At 35.9% G+C, this 27,334-nt stretch overlaps 2 protein-coding genes across 2 annotated transcripts; one reads left to right on the top strand and one right to left on the bottom strand.

The window, feature by feature from the left end:
- The first annotated feature begins 2,027 nt into the window (after positions 1 to 2,027).
- Positions 2,028 to 20,185, top strand: LOC145772746 (uncharacterized). The gene is made up of 11 exons (XM_082584623.1): positions 2,028 to 2,278; positions 9,484 to 9,561; positions 10,443 to 10,496; positions 11,184 to 11,246; positions 12,986 to 13,118; positions 13,701 to 13,746; positions 14,137 to 14,197; positions 14,787 to 14,862; positions 16,586 to 16,715; positions 17,483 to 17,552; positions 19,089 to 20,185. Exons 1-11 carry the CDS (start codon positions 2,060 to 2,062, stop codon positions 19,200 to 19,202), a joined length of 1,044 nt encoding a protein of 347 aa, XP_082440749.1. The 5' UTR covers positions 2,028 to 2,059; the 3' UTR covers positions 19,203 to 20,185.
- Positions 20,186 to 21,798: 1,613 nt separating this feature from the next.
- Positions 21,799 to 25,307, bottom strand: LOC145772654 (uncharacterized). Its single transcript, XM_082584520.1, has 3 exons — positions 24,287 to 25,307; positions 23,849 to 23,990; positions 21,799 to 23,762 (listed from the first exon to the last, which is right to left on the bottom strand). Exons 1-3 carry the CDS (start codon positions 24,678 to 24,680, stop codon positions 22,238 to 22,240), a joined length of 2,061 nt encoding a protein of 686 aa, XP_082440646.1. The 5' UTR covers positions 24,681 to 25,307; the 3' UTR covers positions 21,799 to 22,237.
- Positions 25,308 to 27,334: the final 2,027 nt, after the last annotated feature.

Genomic DNA, 27,334 nt, shown 5'->3' with positions numbered 1-27,334 from the left:
TTCTTTTGGGTTAAAGCATTTTAGAAGCTTCATTAAAGCAAAAGCATTGTTTAGGAAGGTAATTTACACGTTGTGGAATTATTAGATTGAAAGGTAAATGAATTGCAATCAATTATTAAAAAGTGCAGTTTTTTTTTTTTCCGAGTATCAAAGCAAAAAATAAGACTGGCAATAACATACGATAGCAGAAGTGTAGAAAATATTAGACATGGTTGCAAAAGAAGATAAAGCGAATAAGGTTAGCCTAATGCAATTCTACAGGTGTTCGTAAACCGTAAAATGAGTGTAATATCCAGTCCCAGTGGTGTACTATGGGGGGACAGCATTGGGCCATGACCCCTACCCCTTCAAAAAATGTTTATTTTCTTTAGCGTTGTTATAATTGTGTAGTGCAAACATGTCATTGTTCAAAACTGGTCTTGGGTAACAGGGCCGTACTAACCGCCCCTCATACCCCTCGGGGGAAGGGAGCATGGTTGTTTAGATGCCCACTTATCTCAAGTTGTTTAATGCTTCTTTTTTTTTGGATTCGTTTGAAACGAAAAAATATTGTAAAGGTTGCTACAGAAGTTCGATATTGTAGCTTAAAATACGCAAGGACGAAGGACCTATTTTCCAAAACCCCAGTTAGGGAGACCACATCTCTGTTCAGGGACCCACCCTTATTCATATTTAGTTGGTGCAGCGTTTCGACATTTTAGTATAAATAATGTCATAATATACTGCTATAAAAACTCGTCATTTTATAGCTTAGGTTGCATCCATCGGTATTGTATTGTTGATCATCATTTGGAATAACTATTTTAAATCAGCGAAACCAGTAAATCTGTGCTATTTTGTTGAATTTGTAGAATAAATAATAGCCTACTGCCCTTCGCTTTCTTGGAAAATGTGTTTCAACGGTTGAAAGCATAAGACTTATCCAAAATTAAATGCTCATGAAACGACGAAGGTTAGACCTGTTAAAAAAAATTCAAATTTTTTAGCATCTGGCATTGTTTTCCATGATTTTGATCATAAAAAATATGAAAATGACAATCATTCTGCTCTCAGATGATGAGATTCCTTGCCTGAAGAGGCCTAAAAATTTCCATTTATGCCAAAATCACCCATTTTTGACCTGTCAAGCAATGATTCTGACGGTGGAAGTCTTTATTTCAACTGGAAACACTGTCATCTAGTGCCTTATTGGGAAGAGAAGAAGGGAAATTCAACTTTGGATATTTGGCATCATTTTGAGAAGCGTGGGGGAAATAAAAAGGTTAAGAAGCAGCACTTAGTGCCACGAGTGGGGAAAAGGCATTTTACTTGTTTCAGGCAACCTATAGGCTACACATCTTTTGAGATTTCGCAATGGGTCTAGTCTGACAGAAAGAGACCTTACACTTATTTTTGAAAATGACGTCAAGATGACGTCATAAAAGTCATGATAACATCATTCTGAAATTTTAAACTTGCGCTGTAATGATCTATTAAAGGACAGCAGATTAGCTCATTATTCTGGAAGACAAGACATAATTGAGATTTGGCTGATAATCGTCGTGATGACTATGTTACAAAATGCAGACCACGAACTACATAGTTCAGAAACAATTGTACTGGCATTTTTGCTTACTTTTTACTTAACAGGTCAAAAATGGGTAATTTTGGCAAAAATGGAATTTTTAGGCCTCTTAATGCAGGGTATCCCATCATCTGAGAGCAAAATCGTTGTCATTTTCGGATTTCTCATGGTCAAAATCATGGGAAACAATGTAAGAAAGCTAAAAAATTAAAAAAATTTTTTTTAAGCAAGTCTATACGAAGGTGTTGAATAATGTAGAGTAGGCCTTCTTTTTCATTTATTTCACTTTTGCCTTCACTTTAGGCAAGTCAATGTGGAGGCAAGTGTAAAGGCGATCGCGGCACATGGAAATGATTCCGGCCGCCCTCGATAACGAAGATGTCACCGGATTAAAACTTGTCTACTCCTACTATAGGCTACATACCGCAGTGAATATTTTTGCATTTCTAGTGCAGATAGAACATGTTTTTCAGTTAATAACGAAATATAGTGTATATGAAGACAGTAAGCCATCCGCAAGTGCTGAAAAATAATCGCAAACGGACTTCATCATTGGCATTCGAATATAACACTTCTCCCTCGTTTCTCTGGTCCTCAAAAAAGTTGCCAGTTGCAGCGCTTCGAATACCAGCCAATAACGTTTTGTCATCGTCAAAGCCCGACAACGAAATGAACGAAGATCTCAATAACAACAACGCTGGAAAAGAAGACGAGGTAAGTTTGTTTGTCTTTATCATGGCTCTCTTCGAAACAAGCTAAACTTCGAAAAGAAATCCCTCACAAGAACATTAATTCAAAACGAAATAAATCTACACGATAATTTTGAGTTGAAAAAAAATGTTTAAAAATTTTAAAATTCTCATAACAGTTGACTTCAATCGTTTCTGATTACTTTTACCGAGTTTTACGTTGCATGAACAACATTTGAAACATATTGTTCAGTACAAATTCGTCAAATAGCTTTATAACAACACATATGTTATTGCCTGCAATGATTTCAAACAAAAGTACAACTATTTTATTTAACCAACATTTCCTGTTTTAACACTTCACATAATGATAACGTTGGAATTAAATTACCAATTTTGGTAATCTTTAAATGGTTAATTTCAACACTTGCGTGCATATTTCTCCATCACTAATTCACTATGGTATCAATCTGGTTGTTTGTTTGAAATACTTGCTCTAGCCTATGGCTGTTAGGGTGGAGGTTGGGGCCACAAAAGGAAATAGCGCAAGCCCTCTTTTTTATCTAAATCCGGCCCTGACTATATGGATTAACAACTAGAAAGAACTGGTTTTTATGTACGTATGGGAAACTAAACGCAACTGTGTGATGTGTATTGCTTACTTAAAATTGAGCTACTTTAAGCTCTTACAAACAAACCTTTCCAGCTGTATCAAAACATTATGAAATCTTCTGCAAGCACTGCAAGCACTTAGCAATAAAACTGTTCAGTTTGTTATAAAGAAGTATAGACCAATGATGGTGATAAATAAGTAGCAAGATCGCATTTATAAAATCGATACCAGCGTGATGCCTACTTAGCGTTTTATGATATTTTCTCATTTGACAATGTTTGTTTAGTAATCACAGTCTTGAGTAAAGACCAAGGTTTTTCAACGGTGTGGCTGCGGGGCTTAGAGAATGGCCATGAACAAACGCATTTTTAAATTGTCATGATGTTCGAATAGCCTACTTGAGCGATGTATTGGCAGTGACAATGCAATGAATATCATTTCAACGTCCTGACATGGAGTCAACAAATGCGAAGCTATTCATCCTTTGCATTCTTTGCTCACTTTTAATTTGAGCAATTTTTTGTTCACTCTTAATGTTATAATCAAACTTTACACTTTTTATAGAAACTTGGAGGCCACAAGCCACATGTCTCAATTTTTGTATTCGTAAATAAACTGTAATACCTCAGTTGGTTAATCGACTGACTTCACCAACGAAGAGAGTTTACTACCAAGTGGCTCAAGTTCGATTCTCTGGGTGTGCGCTTGAATAACGTATTCCAAAGACTCTTCTTTATTTAGCGGCAACTAATGGATAGAATAATTCTAGTCTGTCAATCTCGGTGGCCGACCCTACGTCAGTGGTTCAAAGTCTCAACAAGTTGCAAAAGTGCCAGGATTAAGCTCTGAAAGAAAAGCTTTCTTAATTCGAGGAAAAAGATTTCCACAATCAATCAGGAGAATAAACGTCACCTTTTTACTTACTTAGTGTATTGATCAAAGCGTTTTAATCGATCGAAAGGTGATGCGTTTAACAATAATTGCTTTATTCTAAAGGATGAATAGATAGCTTCTTGTTGAATGCAGTATTTCACCTACATCAGTATTATATCCGCAGCTGGTGGCAGAATCATACATCATTTAAGCTATCTATTTTCCATTAAGCAGCTGTAAGCAATGATTCCTAACTTGAAAAATATCTGTCATTTGTACATTGATTTGACAACATCACATCTACAGACTTTAAACCAATGTAAAAACAGACAAATGCCTTTTTTGGCAAGAGTATTGTCGACTTGTGCCAAGAAGAAAAGAATCTCGTTCAATTTTTAAAAGTAATTTAAGAGTTTCAAATGCAGCCAAGTGACAAAATATATATTGCTTACGTCATACAGATTCCTATTCGTTATTCGGATAGGTATTCGTTATTCGGATAGAAAAATCAACCCTAGTTTGCTAGCTAAACCTACAAAGCACCATATCATTATTGGTTGTAGGCCTGTGTTAAAGAGGATGTGGGTAGGTGTACAATTATGTCTTTGACTACAATCATGGTATTTTCAATCAAGCATTGCTTTTTGTGATGTATCGTATGCGTGACAGAGGTGTTGAAAAGTATAAAATAGTAGGCATAATTATTAGGCTTCGTGGTAATGTTTTCGCAAATGCCTCCACCATCTTTTTACAGCAAAGTGTATGCAATTAGGGGACCATTACACCAAGGTACAATATTTTTTTCAGGAATAAACAATTCATTTCTCCTGCCCTTCTGCTCTGTCAGTAGATTCTTACATTTCAGCATGGGAAAATTCTCTCAAATAAAACTGCATTTTTATTATGTTTAACTGGATCACGTCGTACCTTTAAATCAAGGTCATCCGTAAATCGAAGGTTTCAGTCGATGTATATTTAATTTATAGTTATTGCTTTTATTTAACGGGTGTTCTTATTTTCGTATCGATTTGATAAAGGTAAAAAATCCAACCAAAATTTGTAAAATCTAGGTCGGTATATCTGATTAGTTTTTACGTTGATTTTACGTGAAATTATCCATGGTCTGATCTGATCAATAGAAAAGGCTTTATAAACAGTGTTAAATGTTCTCAATGCATTCAAACTATACTGAACTTATACCTCGATCTGGATGGTTTTGCTAAACAGTGTATTGTATTATAATGTAGGTTATTCTTGGTTCTAGTTACGTGTTACCACACCACAGATCACAAAAACTGGAATTCACTGCTCTGGCACATGCTACGCATGTGCCTTGTTTTTCAAACAACGTTTTATAAAAATCAATTTTTGTGGCTTTTTTATTGTTCAATGATATAACACTTTTACAGTTGTCTAAAACTTCAATGAAAGATATGAAGCTCTTTTCCTTCTCAAAAGGTTCCTGTTGAAGAGCAATGGAAACAACTGCTTTGTTCATTTTGAATAATTATTTCAACCTTTCGATTATTTTTATTTGCCTCGTATTTACTATTCACATAGAGCATTTTGGAAAGACAAAGCTTTTTAGACAGTCAAAAGTGTAGGCCTAGTGGTTAAGCTATTGATTTGAATTAGGGACGAAGTGACTTGCTTTTTAGACTACAAAAAGTTTGTCCATCAACAATCTACGCTTATCTGAAACACACACTATTTGTATTGTTTATTTGTTAGAGGCGTCTATTCCTGGTTCTAGTTACATATTACCAGATTAAAGATACTTATCTTTCAGCACAATTAAAACGAACTTTTTCTTTCGCTTTTTTGTTAATCCGGTTGTAACTTGCAACTTCTGTTAATTTTGCATGTGTTTGGTAAGTTTGGTTAAAAGTTGAAAAATGTCATCGTTTTTCTATAAATAGATTTTATAGCTAGCATTTTGTAAAATAAATGCCGGTAGAAAAATTAAATCTCTCAAAGGGTTACTCATAAAATGATGAGCAAAATGCAAACTTTAAAATGCTACTCGGGAAGTAGGCCATAGAAAAAGCAATTTTAGTTTGCTGTCTACAGACAAGCGAAAACAAAGCGGTCTCTGGCTACGCCAAAACAAAACAGCAAATTCGAACGCTTTCACAGTGGCAGTGTGTTTTCATCAGAAAAATCAAACCAACTAAATTTCAAGACAAAAGAAAATGAAAGGCAGTGACGACAAAAATTTATAAATTATGTTGATTTGATGACGAGATAGGCTATGTTCTTTTTTTGACATTAATAAATTGTTTGAAAATAGCGCTTCTGTTTTTTGATTCTTTGCTGTCACTCAGATTGGGAGGAACAACATTTTAGTCAACAAAAGTTGCCGCTTTTACATTGTTTTAACATTTCGTGGCGTTCAAATATAGTAAAAACAGCAACTTTTGCGAATTGGGTTGTGGTTTGAGCACCTTTCTCAATGCATTGCACCAAGCTGAGAATGCAATTGAGATGTTGTTTTAACAGTTTTTAGCTTTAAGACAAATATTTTATAAATTCATTCACTTCATGCCTCCTTCCAATTTAGGAGTGTATAGCAAATTTTATGTCCTACACTTCAGCCGATGTATTTCTTGGAAATTAATTTTTTTTTTTTATTTGGCATGTTTTGTTTTATTTTATGACCAACTTTGTAACGCAGAAATTACTAAAAGCAAGTGGCCGATTTCGACACATACTGCTTTATGTAATATCGACAAATCTTTTTGTTTGAGGAGGGGTAAGATCTTGACAGTACGTTGTTTGATCAACTCTGAACAAGGCACATATTAGCCGCCCACAAAGAAATGTAAATTCTTCATCAAACGTGGCGTCGTTAGACAAATATTTTGTTACACCTTGGAGCACACAGTGCAGCGTAAAATTTGATCAAAGAAATGTACGTGTGATGGCTAACGTGTTTGGGCTGGCTCTACTGTATAGCACGATACTTGCAAATTATCAACGGTTTTTAGAATTTAAAGAATGGATTTTCGTTAGCCTGCAATTACCCAGAAAGGGTTGACTATGATAAAGAAATGTGAATAGACTCTTCAGTTGAACAGGATCATTATAAATTGCCAACATGTAATCACGAAATTATTTGCCTTTGTTTGCCTGTTTTTGTAAAATGGCTATTGTGTTTTGTTTCAAATTTCAGAAATACAGTTTCTATAACGATGAGTTGACACACAGTTGATCCAATCACTTATAAAAGTTATTTTAATACCATAATTACAGACAAACAACTGTCATAACCACTTGGATTACATACAAAATAGGCTACAACCCCACGCACATTTCTCTTCAAGGAATGAAACTATGACATTGCAATAAGCAGCGTGCTGAGCAAGCAGTGACGTATTCTGTTTATTATGTTCCACTTGCTCAATTTTCCAATGCCAAGTTAAAAAAGTACCTTTTTACTTCAAAGCAACATTACAACAAATAAAAGTTTTTGGTTTGGTGCATTATTAAACAATAATATTGTGGTGCTATGACCAAATTTCATTTTTGACTCGGTACTGTTATGAAAACGAAACTGGCATTCTGGCAACCTTGTGTTAGTTATAAGTTGTGAGAACCGAAGGTTTACAAACAAACATTAATCAGCCTATTTATATTAAACAGTCAGACAAAGACAAACTGTATGAGAATTCCCTGTTGACGAATTCTCGATTTTTACATTGATGAGACGCTTTTTAGCGGTGAAGCAATGTAAGAGTTTCCGTTCGTTGAACAAAGCCGCTTTCATCTAATCGTCATGTTGTTTAGTAATATTCTTAGCACAAGGGAAATAACAACCATAATAAGCTACCTCTCTCCGGCTAACAAAGCAGTGATATCTTTGTTGTTTAAACGTCGAGCAACATTGAATTTTATTCATATTTTTGGATTATTAGTTTGGGAGATTTCAAACAATTTTCTTCCTTATCACCCGCCGTGCTGCAACAGCAGGGGTTACGAGCTCTTTCTGCTATTTTAAACTTTTAAAAACCACCTATGGCGACATGGAAATCATTGGGGAGTTTCTTTAAAATTCCTTAACATTTGATTAATTCCAGTAGCTCAGTATTTATGAGCGACTGAATCCAACCGGCAAATAAGTTGTTTTTTACTTTGATTCAACAACCGTAGATGCTGAAAAAGATTGATTGAACTTTGTTGGCTACATTTGCTCACAGGGCCATGTGAGCATCATTTTAGACCCCCCCCCCCCCCCCCCCCCCCCCCCCCGATATCCACTAGTGGGCCGCTATGTTTTATAATGGCTCTTAAAAATAGAATAAGAAAGCGTTAGGTTAAGGCCGCCAATTCTTTCAATGTAGTAAAAAATTCACATTCATCATTTCAGCAAATAGTTGTAAGATATTTTAGAAAAAATATCAAATATGCCGACAACTCAGTAGCGGATCTGGAAAAAAGTTGAGGAAGGACCAGAGTGTTAACAAACCAAATTTATAAAAAAAAAAGGAACAATGCAAAACTTAATGTCCAAAAAACTAAAGGTATGGTATAGGTAAAGTAAAGGTGTGAAAAGGGGGTGTGGAAGGTTAGCCCCCGTGAAATTTTGACATGTATGATATTGTTTTGGTCACTTTTTAGCCGTTTTTGGCGCAATAAAGTTGTTTTTTTATCAAGATGCACACTTTGTATGTGACCACTTAGACAGCAAATCAGTCGACTTTAATGTTGATTCAATGTCTGCAGACGTTAAATAAACGTAAAAAACGATTGGTTTGATGTCTAGGCACAGATCGTTTTGTATGTAGCCAAATTCACAAAATTAAAATTGGATTTGGGGAGAAGGTTTGGCTTAAAAGTTAAGTTGGCCATTTCAAAAAATCATTCACGGCCACAGAAAAATTTCAATAATTTATTTCTTCAAATTTGTAGGTTAGTACTTAGTAGGCTAATTAGCCTAGTAGGTTATGGTGTAGCCTATCAGTATCAGTTAAGCTAAAACTTTGCAAAATTTATCTGAGGTATTACGACCTTCGCTTTACCTTTGGTATTTTCGCTGCTCAATCCACTTTATAGCCTAAATTCATTAACACTGAAATTTATCAATTTAAGTTAGTTGTTAATTAACTAGGCTATTTGAGTGAGCAGTGTTTACTTCGAAATGTTACATTATTTAGTTAGTTTTGTGGGACACAGAAAATATTTTACTCCCTTAATCCACTTTTGAAACTATGCATGCCCATTGCCCAACAACAACATCGCTGATTAGATGAATAAAATATGGTTGAGCGAGCACAGTGAGGGAGAAAATTTTGCAAAAATGAAAACAAACTATTACCGTACATGTGAATTACAAGCCAAAAATGTTGCAGGAATTAAATGTGCGTGGGCCCCCAGCCGGGGGTTTGAGCAATAACTACAACCTTGCGTGATTTAAGCTATTGATTGTCGAGTTTATGTAGATTTTTTCAATTTTAAATAGTTAAAGAACGTTATACAGACTAAAATGGGTTGTCCCCTAAGCAGTCGTGCCCCCCTGGCCGGAGTGCACGTGGGGCTGTTAACACGGCCCCGGTTGTTCATCAGCATTATTTCCTTTTCCAACACTGTTCAGAAAATCAAATGGAAAGTGAAAGCACTTCACTGCTATACTTTACGTTTAGCGAACTGTAGGAATGCGCATCCTCAGCACAAATATTCTACATAATACTAATTATACAATGCATTATTTTATAATATTATTTACGTTATTATTTTTTGAATTTTAGGTCCGAACTTTATTTGTCAGTGGTCTCCCGGCCGACGCAAGAAAGCGAGAGCTGTACTTGTTGTTTAGAAGCTACTCGGTGAGCGGAATAACGGGTTGAAAAACCAAATACACAACTATACTGTTTACCAGGCATTTATATATATATATTTTTGCATTCTTTTAGAAACTGTAGGCCCCAAGATAGTGAAAACAAAAGTGACCTGTTTTAATTCCGTCGTTGAGTCGGCATGCAACACCGATTATATCAAGAGAGTTAAAGCAAATAAAAACTACCTGTTCATCAACAAAATGACACACCACAGAAATATATTGACCTTTTCTTTTTTCTTGTTGTGTGTCATTTTGCTGTTAAACAAGTTGTTCTTACTTGTTTTAGCCCCCTTGATGAAGTCCGTCATGCTGTCTGACGAAACGTCGGGAAAAATGCTGGTTATCATTTTCACTACCTTCTGGCAACTTAAACTGAAGTCACCAGAAGAACGCAAGAAATTATTTTATTATGCAAAACAAATGTTACTTTGTTGCTTTGAAATCGTTTTCTCACTTAGCCTACTTTTTCATGAATGAGTGGTGAAATCACCTGATTGATGATTAACAGATGTCAGCTTCCCAGCCACCAAATCAGTTCTTTTTACGTCTGAATCATCGTAGAAAAAGACGTTGAATTAATGTGGAAAGGACTAATTTTTACAAAACTGTGTAGGCTACCACTAGGCTAGTGAACTCCACGAAATGTCTCCAAATGAAATATAACAATTAATTGGACGCTGATGTCTCTCAACCTGTGTTTCGGCTTCACGATGTCATTAACAATGAACAACCGAACAATTAAATAAAACAAGTAAATAAAATCAGTCATGTTCAGAAAGTTGTATAATTCATTGATAAATCTTTCGCCACCGTAAAGGCGGCTTCGTCAGTATCTTATTCAAATAGAAAGTGACTTCTACATTGCAGGGATATGAAGATTCCGTCATTAGAACTACAGCCAAGCCTGGAAAAGCACCAGTGGTGAGTCACCACTTGATTAAACGTTTGGTACACCAGCGGCAGCTCTTATCTATCAACTTGCCTTGGCTCTTAGCTCGCATGTTTTGCATTTAGAAAAATGCAATCGACATCTGTTTCTCATTGCAGTTAACGAGGATTGATAGGGATAGGCACGTGTTTTTCCCATAAGGCTAGCCTCACCAGTATCGCACCACTAATTTATGTCACACACTCTTGTATTAATGGCTTGCGTGGAGGCTAAACTCTTGTGATTAACGAATCGCACTTGCTCACTGTTCTGATGAGTGCTCAGCCTTGCGCTGAACTCCAGGTAGAACGCCCCTTCTACGTAACGACGTCTGTTTCAGTTACACTCGCTTTGTCTATCTGAATGACGCAATACGACGTATCAATGTTACACTTAATCTAATTTTGCATAACGACCATGAAGCATAAAAGTGGCGATTGAGAAGACATTGCAACAAACTCAACGTCAAAAAATATTGAGAACGCGAAATATTGAAAACGCGAAATATTGAGAACGCAAAACATCAGGGGTAAATATTCAGAGCATTATCAGCATTATCTGTGCATTTGATACTGGGATTTTGTTTCGTTTCTATGTCTGTGTCTCAGTTTAAACAAATTGTGTTTTTTATTTATTTTTCTTAACAAATAATCTTTTAATTTTACAATTCTTTTCCACAGCCGGTTGGATTTGTGACGTTTGAGTCTAGGAATGAAGCAGACATAGCCAAAAATAAACTGCAGGTAAGTTTACTTTATTGTATTAAATTATGATAACTCCAACTATGATTCCATAAAAACTGCACTGACTGTAAACTCGACAGTTCTAATTCCTGAGAAATGATGGATTTTTGGCTTTTGGTTTGACACAGAATAAAGATGAATTGAATTTGTCCTTGTCAAACAGTAGACAAGCTTGTTTCGTCTGCAATTTAGATTGATTGTTCTTAATGGTTGCAGTTTTTGTACAGTAGTAGGCTACTCTTAGTTTTTCCTTCCGTTTCTTTACTAGAAGCATGACCGTGCTTTGGGGACGACCACGTAGAAGGAGGCTACTAACTTTGTACTATAATTAAAATAGAGGATTAACAACTGGCAACCAACAATTTAATCGTCAAATCTGCATGAATAACATATGAGGAACATTGGGAAACTGCCCCAAGAAAGTTAACATTGCGTTTTAATGACGTTTACCGCTTCTTACAAGTTTCATCATTAGTCGTTATCTCCGCCTGCGGCAGATTGCGCATCAACATGGCTTATTTGTTTCCAAGAGTGGCGATTTTGAGCCAACTCGCCCAGTGTCGTCAAGTGGAGTCCGGTCCATGATTGAATGTTGTCTTGCCATCGTTTTGGTTGTCTGCCGCGTTTTCTTTTTCCTTCTACTTTGCCTTCTGTGCAAACTTTGCTGATTCCGAATTGTGATCTTTTAGTGTGGCCGAACAGTTTTAAAACGTTTGATTTTATTATTGCTGCAATTGGATGTAGTTTTGTCATAGTTAAAAGATCTTCTATTTTTATGTGATCAAGTAACCTTTTGTTGGTCATGCTTCTCATGATGTGATTTTGGAAGGTAGTGAGTTTTTTCATTGTTGATGATGTCCAATTTACGCATTCTAGACCGTACAGCACGACTGGTAAAACGTAGGTGTTGAAAATTTTTGCTTTCAGTTTGATTGGGAGTCTATTGGATGTTAGAATCTTTTTGTTCTTTTCAAATGCTGCCCAGCCTAAGCCAATTCGGTGTTGCACTGCAGTCTTTCCATCGTTGGTTGCGGATAGTCGGTGGCCAAGATATATGAATTCTGGTACTTGTTCTATTTGTTTTCCATAGAGAGTGAGATTGAGTGTGTTGTTAGTTTTGTCGGTTGTCATACATTTGGTTTTGGACACATTTATTTGGAGGCCGAATTTAGCAGCATTTTTTGACAGAGCATCTAGGTATTCCTGCATTTTCAGTTTAGAATTATTCAAAATGGCCATATCGTCTGCGTAGCTTAAGTTGGATATTACATGACCGCCGATGGTGAATCCAGTTGTACACTTATTTTCTGTTTCTGAGATTATTGCAGCCGCTACGATGCAAAACAGGATAGCAGACAAGACATCTCCTTGCTTAACACCTTTTATAATATCAATTCGTCTGGTTGTTCCGATGTCTGTTTTGATTAGTGCTTTAGAGTCGTCGTACGTTGCTTTCAAGAGGTTGATGTATTTTTTGTTGATGGAAGTTTTATCCAGAAGTTGCCAAAGGTAGGGTAATTTAATGTAATGTAAGTAAGTAATTTAATGTAAGTAATTTAATTAACTTACAAGTTTACTATTACCAAAATAAATTATCATGAAACATATCATCAATTTACCGAAAATTTTCTACAAAATTTGCCTGTTTTTAATAAAGTTATGTACAAAACGAAGCATAATTTAACACATAGGCTACTAGTTTTCGTTTAATCTGAATTATGGATTTTTCGTTAATGCAGGGAGTAAAATTTGACCAAGATTTGCCTCACACTCTTCGTCTTGAATTCGCTAAAGCGAATACAAAAGTCAAACTCCGATCGTCATCACCTCAGCAAGAATTTTCCAACCAAGTCTTAAGTTATTTACCCTCTCGTAAGTTTCATGCCACTCCACTTTAGTTTATATTACCCTTTTCGTGCTTGCTATGCTAATTGCTAAGTAATAGTAGCATATGCGTGATGTCGGAGTTGGGTCTATCTTGGTTTAGCAGTTCATCTGTAGTCAAACTAAATATGGGAGTTCCATGACCTTGCTTGCCTGACAGATTCCTCGATGCTCGCAAGCCTCCACACGACGACAATGTGTCGACCCAGGTCGTGGAGGCTAAGTAGTGATGTGGTAAAGGTACATCGTTGACGGATACAAACTTATATATTCTACTTGTTTTAAGAAAAACTTTATCACCCGATAAAGTAGGAAACAAATCTGGTAAAATCTGTATTTCTGAAAACATCCGTACAGCAAGGCCATGTTAAAATTTTAACATTTTCGAAAAGCTTTAACCAACCAAATTCCACAAATGTACTCAGTTGCGCCTCTATACGGCTGCATTGACACTGTCTGCTTTGTAAAGCGCTGAGGAGCAACGCAGTCTGCGATGGATACAGCGCTATATAAAAACTAACATTATTATTATAACATTATTATTATTATAAATTCGCTTGTGTGTTACAGAAATTGGATCCACAAATATCATTCCCACAGAAGTATGGAATCCACAGTAAGTTAAAAACTATTTTGTGTAACTTTTTTACACTGTGAAGCGCTTTTGGAGCAAGAAATTGGATAAATCTCTTTATAAACTATGTAGCAGTATCATTGTTATTGTTACGCAACATTTTATCACCAGAATGTATCTGAGGTTCAAGTTATGCCATCGAAACATCGCTTTAGCACTAGCCCTCAAAATGTCTATCTAATCTTTGTTTTTGTCATCACTGTTATGCGCTTATCAGTCAACAGCTACTGCAATACATGATATACATACCCAAAACTTAAAAATGTAAGCTGCTAAATTGGTTAACATTTAGAGAAAGCGTGTTTTCCGAAAACATTTTTTTTGACAGAAATTCCTTCTATTTTCAAAATTTGTGAATAGAGAATGTTTTAGGTTAACTTCATTTCCGGAAGTCATTCAAGCTCCCCCAAACCACGTACCACATCAATTCCAGGTAAGTTTTTTCAGATTAATGTCTCCATTTGCACGTCAAAAGACATTTAATCGACGAAAAAATTGTTATACTGCTTTTGTGTAACTAGACATTGCACCTCATTTGACACATAGATGGCTTGTTTCACAATGCTTTGCTTCTATCACTGTTGTTTTGTTACTTCCAATTGTGCCTACGCTTGAGCGACCAAAGGTGGTTGAAATTATTTGCGCCATGAAAGCTACGATAAATTTTCCCTGGTTCAAAAACGTTTAAATTTCGTCCCTCGAAGATTTAGGAGTAATCAAACCAGGATTAAGGAATTGTAAACTCTAATATTTTTGACTCAATTTCATAGCTCTGTGAGAGGTTGGCAAAATGTTTTGAAAGTCTCGATGTTAAAACGGAAATTTTTTGGTTCTCTTTCATGCTGTATTAATTGTAAGTATTTAATTGTTGTAATTTAGTTGATTATTGTTTGAAAATACAGCTGTCACGTTGATTACTTCTTTAAAAAGCAATTTGAAGATATTAATGACTTTTAAAAAGCATCGTCAGTGGCCACAGATTATACATTTGAAAGGTCGTTTTCAACTGTAGATTGTTTTAGGTTGCACCCACCCTTCACCATCTTGCACCATATCACCCAGCACAGCACCACGGCGCTATTTTCACGCATCTTGCAGGTATTTTTGAATTGTAATATTGAATACGGTCGCGATGATGATGATGATGATTATGTACCTGATCTGATACAGACGTTGACGATCATGGACTTCCAAACTTCTCTGTCATTTGCCGATTGCGACGATCGCGATAACTTTTTAATTTTACATCATATTCTGGTGTTGTTGTAACATAATGTGAAAGTGATGTCATATTTCATGCATATGTGCTCACCATATAAAAAGGTTAAAGTGATAAAAAGTTTGTGTTGATTATATCACTGTCACAGTTTGCTTGTCACGTTGATCATTTGTAGTTTCAAATTCACAATTAAAACTAGATGCATCAAGGTTCAAGAATTTCGTAAATTTGTCGCCAACCGGTGACGTCCGTTTTAGAATTGAGCGATGGAAAGTCATAAATTGAATGAGGATCAACGAGAAAAAATACCAACACATGCAGTTAAAGTTGAACAAAACGTTTGTATGATGCGTGTTGTCCATTGGCAAGGAGAGCAATTTATTCAACTTATCAAGAGAATGCTAAAGCCAGGACGCAATCTAGTTTATATTTTTCTTTAAAAGTACAGGTTCTGCATTAAAATCATGACTAATAGATACATTTTATATATGCTTGTCCCATGACACACACCTTAAGCTGCGCCACTGCCCGCTACCACCATATATCACTATAATCAGCTTTGTTTTCAACGTTTCTTTTGTAAGCAAGGCTCACGTCATTAACGTGATGGGGCAGGTGAAATTTCTTGCTCTAATAATATACTGTATATAAAACACAACACAAAGCACAGAAACATACAGTTTTGTAAATTTATTTTCTTAATTTTGAGTGTATTTTAAACAGTTAGTTATGAAAAAATAACAAAGAATATTTTACTTTCTCATAAATATTTCATCATATTTGTCATTGCATAAAAGCAATTTAGAGAAGACAGACAATGTCGTACTTAAATATATTTATACCAACGTAATGGCAGAACGTCGATACACCATACGACCTATCTACTCGTAGGTCATAAGATTCTGTTTAAAAGTGGACAAGCCTTTAAATTGTACACTTTGTCTACATATAACACAACACTTCCTACATGTTTTAACATAAGTATTGAGTATGCAATGCGGGCCCACTTATTATCATTTGCCCACAGCATATGTAATAGCCTATAAAACTGTATTATTTTTTAAGAAATAGTATATTTTCACTACAGTGTTGTATTATCCATGGCCACCTGGAGATGCGGCCTGATTTGTCACATTTTGCAGATTTTGATTACAGCTACTGCTAGTGCTTGACTGACATTTTTTGAGATGTTTTTACTTTTTGCGGTTTCCTAAAGACATAAAACTTTTTTGTTGCCTTGGGGAAGCAGTAGCAAATGAGAAAAAGAGAGTTGAAAAACGCAAAATCAGACTGTTATTGAAAATTAACAGTCTGATTAAAATCTTCGAAATCAAATTTTCTTTGTTTTTCAAAATGTGAGAATGTTAAAACCTATTGTGTCATCTGGAGAAAAGAATAAAGAAAGCGTAAAAATCTAATTTTTAGAAAAATTTATTTAAACGTTCGCCCAAAGTTAGAAAAACCTGGAAATTTCTGCAAAATGTGACAAATCAGGCCATATCTTTAAGTGGCCATGTATTATCATACTCAGACACTGGTATCAAATTAATCAAAAAATAAATTATTTTATTGTTTTCTTTAATGTTGCTTATTTCTGCACAGGGGCTCCTCCATTGATGAACGTGCCCGTCACTGGAGCTCCACAGCATTCGTCTGCAACAGGCTCTTGTCTTCTCATATCCAGCTTTGGACTGGCGACCACTGAGAAGGAAATTAAAGATATTTTTTCAAAGTATGAGATTGACCTTTTTGTGCTTTGATTGATGATTACGATTGACTAAATTTCATTTATAAACCGTAGATTGGGATCCGGGAGTTGAGGTGTTGAACGTGACAACTATCACTATGCACTGGGTCAGTGGGTCAATAAAATTGATTAACGCCGCTAAATTTGTTATTTATAAATTTAACGCCAACGATAAAATAATTTTTTTATCAAAAGTCTTCATTCTGAAATATGTCCTTACTTGCTACTTCTTTTTGTGTGTGAGACATCTTCTACACTCTACAGTAGCCTATGTTGCTGCATTTGTAGCCTACTTGTGTTCTATGGAGGATCTTGGGGAGGGGGGCGATTGCCCCCTTAAAACACAGAAAAGTACCTTATTTCATGATGTATTTGCAAGATCGGATACTTCCTGCATCCATCCCTGTTTGTGTTCAAGCTTTTGCTGAATACTAGTCATACTCATATGACTAGCCGAAAACGTTCGCTTATATTTTTTGTTTTTATAATGTTAAATGTGGTGTTGCTGCTGAGTTATGTCTGTTTATGGTTTAAAAAATGTTACCTCTCCACCCAAACTGTAAGAACGAATTAATCTTTAAAATACAAAGGTTTATTTTTTATCAAAAAGGATGGATTTATGTGGATTACAGATTACAGAAGGCGATTGCGCATGTAGAGGTGGACCAGCCACCCTTGGTAACGGAGACATCGACCGATTAAACTGGACAACTTTTACTACTAGGCTACTAACGCAAAGGTTTATTTTTCAGATTCCACGGCTTCATCAGAGCCAAGTTACTTTCTTCTGGAGGAATTCCATGTGCAATTGTTGAATTCGCTGTAAGTTTTACATTTACTTTTTTTGACTCATACAAGAGCTAACGCGATATAAATGGTAAAGATTAGGATATCTGCCAGGCTCTATTCTAAGGAAGGGTAGGCGGATCCAATTCCACACTGGTTATTAAAAGTATCAAATTTTCGTCAATTGCAAGTGCAGCAAAATGACGTACAAGCAGGGCTAAAGAAAACAACGTTTTTTTACCATTTGTGGCCCATCCAGCCATCAAGACGAAACCAAATGATGAGAAAATGATTTAAATGTTTTTTGCAATATATCAAACAACTTAACGTCCATGGGACATTTTATCATCTACATTTTAAATAAACAAAGACAAAATTTTCCTTTAGAAGGTAATCAATTTCTATGCTGCTTGCCATGTCTTAAGATTTTTTTCCTTTCAACCGTTTCGAAACAACGAATGATGACATTATATTGTTGTTGTTATTGATAATGTCGTAAAATCGCTCCATGGGCGTTGTTAATCTGATCGCGCTGTGGAATTCTTTATCTAAAATAAAGCGTCGTAAGATCCAAGGGATGCAATAAAAATGTCAGTATAAGGTTTCTTACTGTACAACTGCATTTCAAATATTCGAGACAATGATTTGCTCAAAGTCCTTGTGGCTTTGCTGGTCGGCCATTCTTTTATCTCGTCATAGCATTGTAGACAGAGCGTTTTCTTTGTGGATATATCTACGTTGGGGCCAATCTATCTCATTAAGCAAATATCATATGTTTGAATTGTGCTCCGGTTGCTTCCATCAGATGACATGTGCTATAGATATATCGTTAAAGTTTTGGGACGACTTTGTAAACATTTCAATGCTGTCGTCTGTCTGGTAGAGAAGCTGTCCTCGTCATATTGCAGTCGATACTACGATGATATATTGGAATTAATACAATAAAAATTTCAAAATGCCAAGATTATCAAATAGAAATTTCAAAATGCCAAGATTATCAAAAAGTTTCAAAATCGATTGCGTATTTTTATGCTTTCATCGCTTTTAAAAAGGACAGTAAAGAGCCACGATTCTGTAAAAAGTCATACGTATCCTATCTGTAAAAGAATATTTGCATTGTTAAGTTGTATGCTATGCATTGACAACATTAAAAGTAGCATGTGGTTTCCTTTCTGCCGATGTCATCAAAAACATGCACCGAGGACTAGCGGCGTTTATCCGATGGTCGAAAGATGTAAGTTAGGCACTAACTCTAGGCCCATGTGTGTGTATTCTGTTTAGATACTTTTTTAAAATACTTCAAATTGAAAACAGAGTGAATGCTTTTTTATCCTTTTTACTTAAATGAAAATACTTATATCCAATTTAAACTTGGGTCAGTTAAAAAATATTGAAAAAGATAAACCAGTTTGATTTTATTCTGCATGTATAGCTGAGGATCGTATCCAAAAATGCTGCAATTCAATCTGAACTGAATCCTGGTATGAAATTGCTTGGCGTAAAAGAACTTTACCTTTAAACTAGCCTTTAAACTAGCATTGATGTTGACACCATCCTTTTGTTGCATTTCAGGACATTGGAACTGCTAGTTTTGCTTTGAACACCTTGCAAGGAACTCGTTTGATTGATAGATCAACCATGAGAATTGACTTTGCTCGCCCAATCGCCGAAATCAACAACATGTAGATGTACAAGCCTTTGACAAATGAATGAAATATGCCGTCAATTTAAAGTTTTCAACCGTTGTTTTACATGTGATAACAGTTATTGTGTATACACAATTATGATAACTGTTTTTCTTTTTCTGTCGCTGCGTATTTTTAGTTATAACTTTATGGCTCTGTGTTTGCATATATGCAGTATATATACAGCCATTCCATCCAACAAACGTGGACAGAGTAAATCACGGATGCAAGTTTTAAAAAAGTTGAACAAGCTGGGATTGCGGATTACTCCAAAATTTGACGTACAACCTCTAAGATAAATCAAACAGCATGTGATGTAAGTGTTGCCAGTAGCTAATCTGGCCTTGAAAACACAAATTATATGATGCAAGTTTCTTTGTTATTCTTGTAACCTGTTTCAAAATTTAAAGCAATACACGTTCACACAAAACAGCTGAAGCGAAGAAGTTGTAAAGAAATTTATATCATTTCCCTCAATTTTTTAAAGCATTTCTAACCAGTGGTTGTGTCCAGGATCTAAATCTGGAAAAAGAATACTTTAGTAACCTACTAGAAAGTAAGCCGAAATTACCGTGCTGTTTCAGTAACCTGTTTTAGCATTGTCAAACCGATATGTTGCAATTGGACAATTTTGCGATGGAGTCTAGAGTTATGGTGTTTTTCTCAGCTTCTCAGATTCTTCGTACCTTGAGTTTTTCCAACCGTTTGCTTCATTCGAATTTTATTTCGTTTTATGTAGGATGCGCAATACCTACTTATGTTTCATGATGTATCTACAGTATATCTGTACGGGTCTATCAATTTTTATACGTACAGTACATTTCAGCCATACTCTCTTTTATGGCTAGGATTCAACCTTCTTTTAATAATAGTCATGAACAGTGTTTTTTTAAGGTGTTTTGGGGGACCGAAACGATCCCCCAAATTTCTCCAGCGGTTTCCCAAAATTTGGACTTGCAACTACAGTAGAAAAGTAATGGTTGTTTCTCGCTATGTCTTGTCGATAATACAAATATAGCCTACGATCAATAGTTCACGTCCGAAAAAAAGAATAAGTGGAGGTACAGCTAACAGCTGAATCAAGAGTTATTCACAAAAGAAGTGCACCTTCGATACTCGTCAATGTTTATTTCTGATTTACGGCGCATAATGATCAGTTTTTACATGTGGAAACATAACAAGCCGAAGCCAACAAGCACACTTTTGTTTGATTGTGCAGCAAACTTGTTTGGCGGCCGTGTTGGGCATCCTGTTTGGTCGCTGTCACTATCATTTAAGCTCTGCCTTGTCGAATAATTCATTTTATGTTGCGTTGATTGTATGTAGTTATGGCTATTTTTTGGTATTTAAATGAAACACTTGCGGTCTCTTAAAACTACTTAGCGGTCACCCAAACCAAACCTTAAAAAACCCTGGTCATGAGCACCAATATGTTTAATTGCCAAAATTATCTAAGTTACGAAGCAATCAACATTCGTAAGAGGCATTTGTGGCTCTTTTTAATTCAAGTTGAAAATGCTGGCTTAATCACAGAACAAGCCATGCCATTGCAATTAAAAAGATACATGTTAGCCCTGGTTGTTTCAACTAAAAATTATTTTCAATCTAGAATGAGAATCATAAACGACGTAGGATGGCTTTTTTTAGAACATTCCAACTTAACATTTTTTAAGAGCCTACTTAACAAATGCCAAACCTCTAACTCCACTACTGTGCCCGCTATTTGGTGGCCAGTGTTCTTTCGTGGTCAATTATTTCTACTGTGTTTTTTGTTTTTTTGTTATCATTTTTCTTGTGACAATTGTTAAAGTTTTCTGCCTGTATTTCGTAGTTTGATTATTATCAATTAGCTGAGTTCCGATATTTTCTATTCAGTTGCAGCTTTAAGTATAAAAAAAAAAAAATTAAACTTAGCTAACGTTTCTGCAAACCTACTAGTTGGTGAAATGAATTGCAGATGTCTATTAGTTTTTGAAATCAATTTAACGAAGCAATACAGTTTCTATTGATATTTTATTACTTTTCTTGCGTACTATCTTACATGATATCCAACGTGGCAATAATGATAACATTTTACTTCAATTAAATCTTCTACTTTTTTTTTTTTGGTCTATTGAATGCTATGCAGTTTTTAAGATGTTAAAAATTCTAAATCAAGGAAATCAATTGCTAGCCTATAAGTGGTTACGCAAGACTTGTAGTTGTAACCTACGATATATTTGGCAAATAGCCGAAGCTAATATAGGCTAGCAAATAACATTTTTTTGTTTTTTCATGGGCAAGCTACATTAATCTATCCATTATCATCATTAAGTTCCTTCCTCTCGCAAAGGGTTTGGAAGCAATGACGCGCCAAGCTCATCTGCTGTAAAATATTTCTTTTGTAGTTTTGTAATGAAGTCCTGACCATCTAATATCATTAGACCAAATTCTTGGTGGTCTATTCCTATTTCGTTTTTCATTCATTTTTCCTTCTAGTAGTAGTTGTCTTTAAATAGAATTACCCATATGAATGTTTAACATGTTTTGTGTTGCGATGTGTATTATACTATCGTAAATCATTACGACGCTTTTTTAATTCCTAACATTTAGGGGAGGGTGGGGTGGTTTGAACCACTTTTCTCAATATTCCTAATGTCTGCTTCAGGATTCAATTTTTCAGCAATTTTTTTGCATGACATCCAAGTCTAGGATGTACTTGAGCAAGCCCAAAGTGAATTTGCAAATGAAATTTATTACAACGAAAAATATAAAGTATTTTCAGAAAGTTCTCAAGTGGTTCAAATCACCCTTGGGTTGGGGTGATTTGAACCACTCAAAAGGGTGATTTGAACCACACTGGGGTAATTTAACCCACCTTTTCAAAGTTGGATAAATACACATTGTTTCACAAATAATCAATGAAAAAGATGTCTCAAACATTTACAGCGGTATAAGTACAAAAATAATAAAAAACATGCAACACAAACAACGACCAGTAACTGTCAATCAACTGTCTCGTAAGAGTAATTAAGCATTGTCAACATCAATATGTTATCATTCCAAATTGAACTCTTTCAGGCAACAATTGAATATAAAATGGCTCTCCCTTCTTGCAGTTCCTCCCGCTTTTTGTGGATTGGGTAAAACTTTTACTATGTCGCTTCGTGGAAAAGACCCTTCATCATTTTCTTTGAATGTAAATGATGGCTTTCCACTCTTATTTGTAGATGGAACCTTTTGCAAGAAGCGAGCTTCAGGCTCCTCGTCGATTGTGCCCACGTCATCTATCTTGCCAATGTAATGACGTGTGTTCTCTTTGGTATTAAATTTAACAACAACAAAATCTCCTACAGCAAGTTCTTTGGGATTTTGCTCTTCATTTACACTACTTCCACTCTCTGATGCTGTGTCTGACATATCGTCCAAAGGAACTGCATCATCCTCATCAGAACTTGAGCTTTCATTAAGAGCTAGCACACGTTTTGTGGGGGGTTTCTTTGGCTTTGGTCTAATAATTTTTTGTTTTCTTCTGAGCAATTTTTCCTGCTTTGCACGTCTTTCTTCGTGCTGAATTTTTATTGCCTGTTTTTCTGGAGTCTCTGTGAGAACCCGACTTTTTACTCGTTTCCTTTTGCGTTGAACTCTTGGGGTTTTGCTTGATGGTAATGGAATAACTTCGTTGGGTGGTATGAAGCTTTCTGAGGCGTGATATTCCTCGAGATCTTGCAATGAAGATACGGGTAAATGTGTCGCACCTTCAAAGAAATAAGCATTATCAGTTGATCGGTTAGCAATAGTGTTGGGAACTGCGGCCATAACATTAGCTTCATTCACTTCAGGTTGATGGGAGGTACTTGTTTGGGGATTTGGTCTATCACTCAGAAGTGATGGGGCAAAATCTGTGTCTGTGAATATACTTTTGTTAAAAGGATATATTCCTGTAGAGGCAAAGCCAGAAGTGATGTTCCTTGGCGTCATAGCGTTTAAAAAAGCCTCCTTAACGCATTGTGGAATGTCATAAATCCGAAAAGTTTTGTTGTTGTAGGTTCGCATCCATCCATCTACAGCCTGGTTGTAATAGCCTTTAAATGGCCCAAACACTGATTTATCAAGCGGTTGAAGTTTGTGAGAAGTGTGAGGAGGCAAAGTCAGCAATTCAATGCCACTTTTATCAGCAAACTCCACAGCCTCCCAAGAAACGTGAGACTCATGGTTGTCGAGAATTAAGAGGACAGGTTGAGAGGGGGAACAACCACTATGCTTCACAAAATGTTTCAAGTAGACCAAAAATTTTTCTTCGTTAATCCACCCAGATTTGGTACCTTCTCCAATGGATTCTGCTGGTCCATGTCTAACAAATTCCTCCTTATATCTTACTCTTGGAAAGATAAACATGGGGGGAATGGCAACACCTGAAGCACTGACAGCACATACAACTGTTACAAGTTCTCCTCTCTCTGCAGATGTCACAGAACCAACTTGTTTTTTTCCTTTCGTTGTCACGATATGATTTGGTCTTTGCACGGTTGTGACACCTGTTTCATCAAGGTTGTATATTCTACTTGCAGCAAAGTTGTACCTAAAACACAAAACGATACAATGAAGCCTTTTTCAGATCATAAGAATTGCTAAGTACAAAGCAATGTTAGGCTATTGTTACGAGACCTGTCCATAACTCTTCCAAGGTTGTCGAAAAACTCCCCAACAGTTGTTTTGTTGAAAGCTGTCGCTCTTCCTAAAGACGTCGCTTCTGGTTTACGACATGTCAGATGGTGTCTCTCCTTGAAACCTTCAAACCAGTCAATTCCTGCAAAAGTTTATGGGAAAGAATTGAGAGGTGGTGTGTGTTGAGTAATGTCGAAAAAACAAACCAATGTGATCTACAATGTGCTACCGTACACAATTTTCCACACAGAATTAATAAACAAGTTAATCGTGTCTGATTAACGAAACGTCGGAAAATAAATGCAGATTATCACTAAAAACACCTTGTGATAGTTTTGCTTATTTTACACCAGAAGAGCGTATCATGTTATTGAATTAAATGCCTGGTGAACAGTCTCATTCAATTTTTAAACAACATAGGCTTAAAATAAAACAAACCTGCCATCTTAGAAACCACCCAGTTACTTGGCATCTGAATGTTGTTCTTGTCAGCCAAACTGAAAGCCAACTCACGGCATTTGGTGCGTGTGAGTCCGTGAAATCTATCGTCCAGGTCTTTTATGTGCTGTGCGAGCAGACTTTCCAACTCCCAAGGAAACACCAGACTTTTTACCTTCGTTCTATTATAGCCAATGTTTTCTGAGAGTCTACCATTATCAGATCCAGGACGATTGCACTCTTTGTAATAGCGACCTAAAGTGGTCCTGTTAATATGTCTTCTTTTGGCAACTTCTCTGATCGACATTCCATTCTTTATTTCCTCCAAAGCAAGCAACATCTCCTCACGAGTGGCTGATGCGTGGCTTGTAGTTCTAACATGTTTGCGAGGCATAGTGATGGAAATAAAAACTTAAATTCAACTAATGCTTGTAATTTACTGTGGCCAATAGGAATACCCTGTGTAAGCAATTCGCAATATTACTACAGTTAACATAGACTGTATAGCCTATTTATAAGTAGCCAAATGCATACTAAAGCACTAGACTTACAATACATTGACTACTACAGACCGCAAACTATTTCAGAAGAAGCTACTAAAACTTATTTTCTTCTGGGAGGTTTGAGCCACCGGTTCAAACCTCCCGAATCAACTGGTTCAAACCTCCCTGTTGCCACCATTTTAAGAAACTTGTCTAATCAGCTATTAAATCTTTCACTTACAGAGCATTTGCCAGCATCATTAAACACCTTTTAGATAGGACTACTCATGGTAGTATTAACTATTGCCTAAGTAAAACAGCGAAGATGGCATGCAGCTACAAACTGAAATTCCTAAAATTTACTTTTTGCAAGGAAAACAAGTTCTAACCTGCTTGCGCTAAAATCGCTGCTGCTATCGCTCTAACGTAGACATGCTTTGGAATCACTTTACTTCCTCTGTCTACAGACATAGTTACGTCATTTCTACTTTTATGGTATCCGCAATAACAGCCATGGTTCAAACCTCCCAGTGGCTCAAACCTCCCCACTCTCCCCTACATGACGTCTATTTTTGCTATTTTAGGCAGCCTATACAAGCTGTTAACATTTCTTTGTACACATTTATAAAAACTTCATCTTCAATAACCCAAGTTTTTATTTTCAAGTTTGTTTGCTGTGTAACGTGCTTGCTTGAGATATCACGACTTTGCTTGTCTTTTCGTGTATTGTTTAGAAACTATATAGTTAATGAAATAAATTTCTTTTTTTAGGGCGGTTCAATCAATAAGCGTCAGAACATAATATTGCAGTGGCACCTCACACTTTAGTATTTGTTATGTAGTTGTAGTGTTTTAATGTAGGCTAAATGGCCGAGCCGAGAGTGGGAAGTGTGCATAATGAGCTTTCAGAAAGCTGTCAGGTAGAAGAACAGCGAGAGCACTCAGCTGCGAACGACACAAAAATTACCTTAGTTGTCACTTGCTCAACTGCCATTTGCTCAGTTCACCACTGCTTACTTGTAGAAGACTCTTAAGAAATATCACCTTGGAAAGAATAGACAAATTTATTTCAGTTCAATAAGCTCTGAATTTTTATAGCATTGAGCAAGTTTAAACATTATTGGATTGTTTACAAAAGAAGATTTTGTAACTTCTGGAAGTATCCACAGAAAATAATTGGTTTAATAAACTACACATTAGCGGCAAATTGATACGAGACTTGGTTGTCCTATACAACAAATCGACAGCTCTATGAATATCGTTGATAGTAGGCTACTCATTGATGATTATGTGCCTAACGTGATACAGACGTTGGCGATTATGGTCTTCCAAATTTGTCTGTCAGTTGCCATTCCTATAAAATCGTTCGTTTTGACTATTGTGTTTGTGGCCCGTTGATTCAAGCTGTTTAAATAAGTTAATCTTTGTCGACCTCTGCTTCTTTTTCCCTATATCATCCCCAATAGTGCTAATTTTTCCAAATCTTCATGCTTGTGAATATGACCTACAAATTGCATCTGGCGCCTTCTAACTGTTGTTATTAATTTCCTTTCTGCTTTTGCTAATTTCATAACTTCGTCATTACTCTTCTTTTCTGTCCAAGATATCCTCAACATCCTTCTGAGAAACCACATCTCAGCAACCTCTAGTCTTTTCTTCATATCTTTACTTATTGTCCATCAGTACTCATTAAATAACGTATATTACTTGCAGTGACAAGTGATGATCGTAAATATTTAGCAACAGCACAGCGCCAAGTCTTTATTCTGCAAATTACAAGTTTACAAAAAAAAAGTAACTTCCTTAGGTTGTTTTATAAGGATGAAAATATAGACTACTGTATGTTTGATTAGCTTGTGTATTCAAAGTAATACACAATTCTAAACAAAGATGCATCAATTAATGCTTAAAGTATTTTACCTACATTCAGTATAAATTTAGCTTTCGTTCAATTAGACATAGGCCTATAGTGTGATGATGAGTCTGATGAAGTATCAGTTTGGTACATTAGCCTCATCAAGCAACAAACAAGTTTTTTTGGGTCATGAGGAGCAATTACAATACACTGCTTTGCCCACTTTACATACAAGAGTCATTCTGATTTTGTTCGGACAAAAGATGTATTGAAAGTGCCAAAATCTTGGCTGTAAAAATCGTTCAAGTTTTGTTTGACAAATGACAGTACAGTGGTTACCTTTTTGTCTTGGATCCCTTTGTTGCCCTCGAAGCGGTTGCGGACCTCTAAAAAACTTTGGCTAAAATTTTAGTATATCGCTTCTAACGAAAGCAAATATTTCCGTAAGTTTCGAAGCGACACATTTAGAGTTTTTCAAATTGAGGAGCACTTGCGACGATTGATGACGCAAATGAAGTCACGTAATGAGCTAAGTTATATGTTGGCAAACAGGATAAAAAAATCAATCATTCATGAGGTAAATTGATGTTTTTTAATAAATTAATCGAAATTTAATAGAACTTTTGCGACCTTTTTAAAGAATTTTCACTTTTTTTCATTTGCGATCAGTATTTCGTAGCAATCACAGTCAAGGCAAAATTGTGCTGATAG

The sequence above is a fragment of the Aplidium turbinatum genome, chromosome 6 (assembly GCF_918807975.1).
Source record: "Aplidium turbinatum chromosome 6, kaAplTurb1.1, whole genome shotgun sequence".
Classification (NCBI taxonomy): Eukaryota; Metazoa; Chordata; class Ascidiacea; order Aplousobranchia; family Polyclinidae; genus Aplidium; species Aplidium turbinatum.
The sequence above is the reverse complement of the archived record's forward strand: the minus strand, read 5'-3'. Positions and strand labels throughout refer to the sequence as shown.

Bases quoted from the DNA above. Each gene is read 5' to 3' on its own strand.
- LOC145772746 (XM_082584623.1), top strand. From the start codon at position 2,060: ATGAAGACAGTAAGCCATCCGCAAGTGCTGAAAAATAATCGCAAACGG. The intron at 2,279-9,483 runs GTAAGTTTGTTT...TTTGAATTTTAG, and splicing joins ACGCTGGAAAAGAAGACGAG to GTCCGAACTTTATTTGTCAG. The intron at 17,553-19,088 runs GTAAGTTTTACA...GTTGCATTTCAG, and splicing joins GTGCAATTGTTGAATTCGCT to GACATTGGAACTGCTAGTTT.
- LOC145772654 (XM_082584520.1), bottom strand. From the start codon at position 24,680: ATGCCTCGCAAACATGTTAGAACTACAAGCCACGCATCAGCCACTCGT. The intron at 23,991-24,286 runs GTTTGTTTTATT...AAACTTTTGCAG, and splicing joins GGTGGTTTCTAAGATGGCAG to GAATTGACTGGTTTGAAGGT. The intron at 23,763-23,848 runs GTCTCGTAACAA...TTTGTGTTTTAG, and splicing joins CTTGGAAGAGTTATGGACAG to GTACAACTTTGCTGCAAGTA.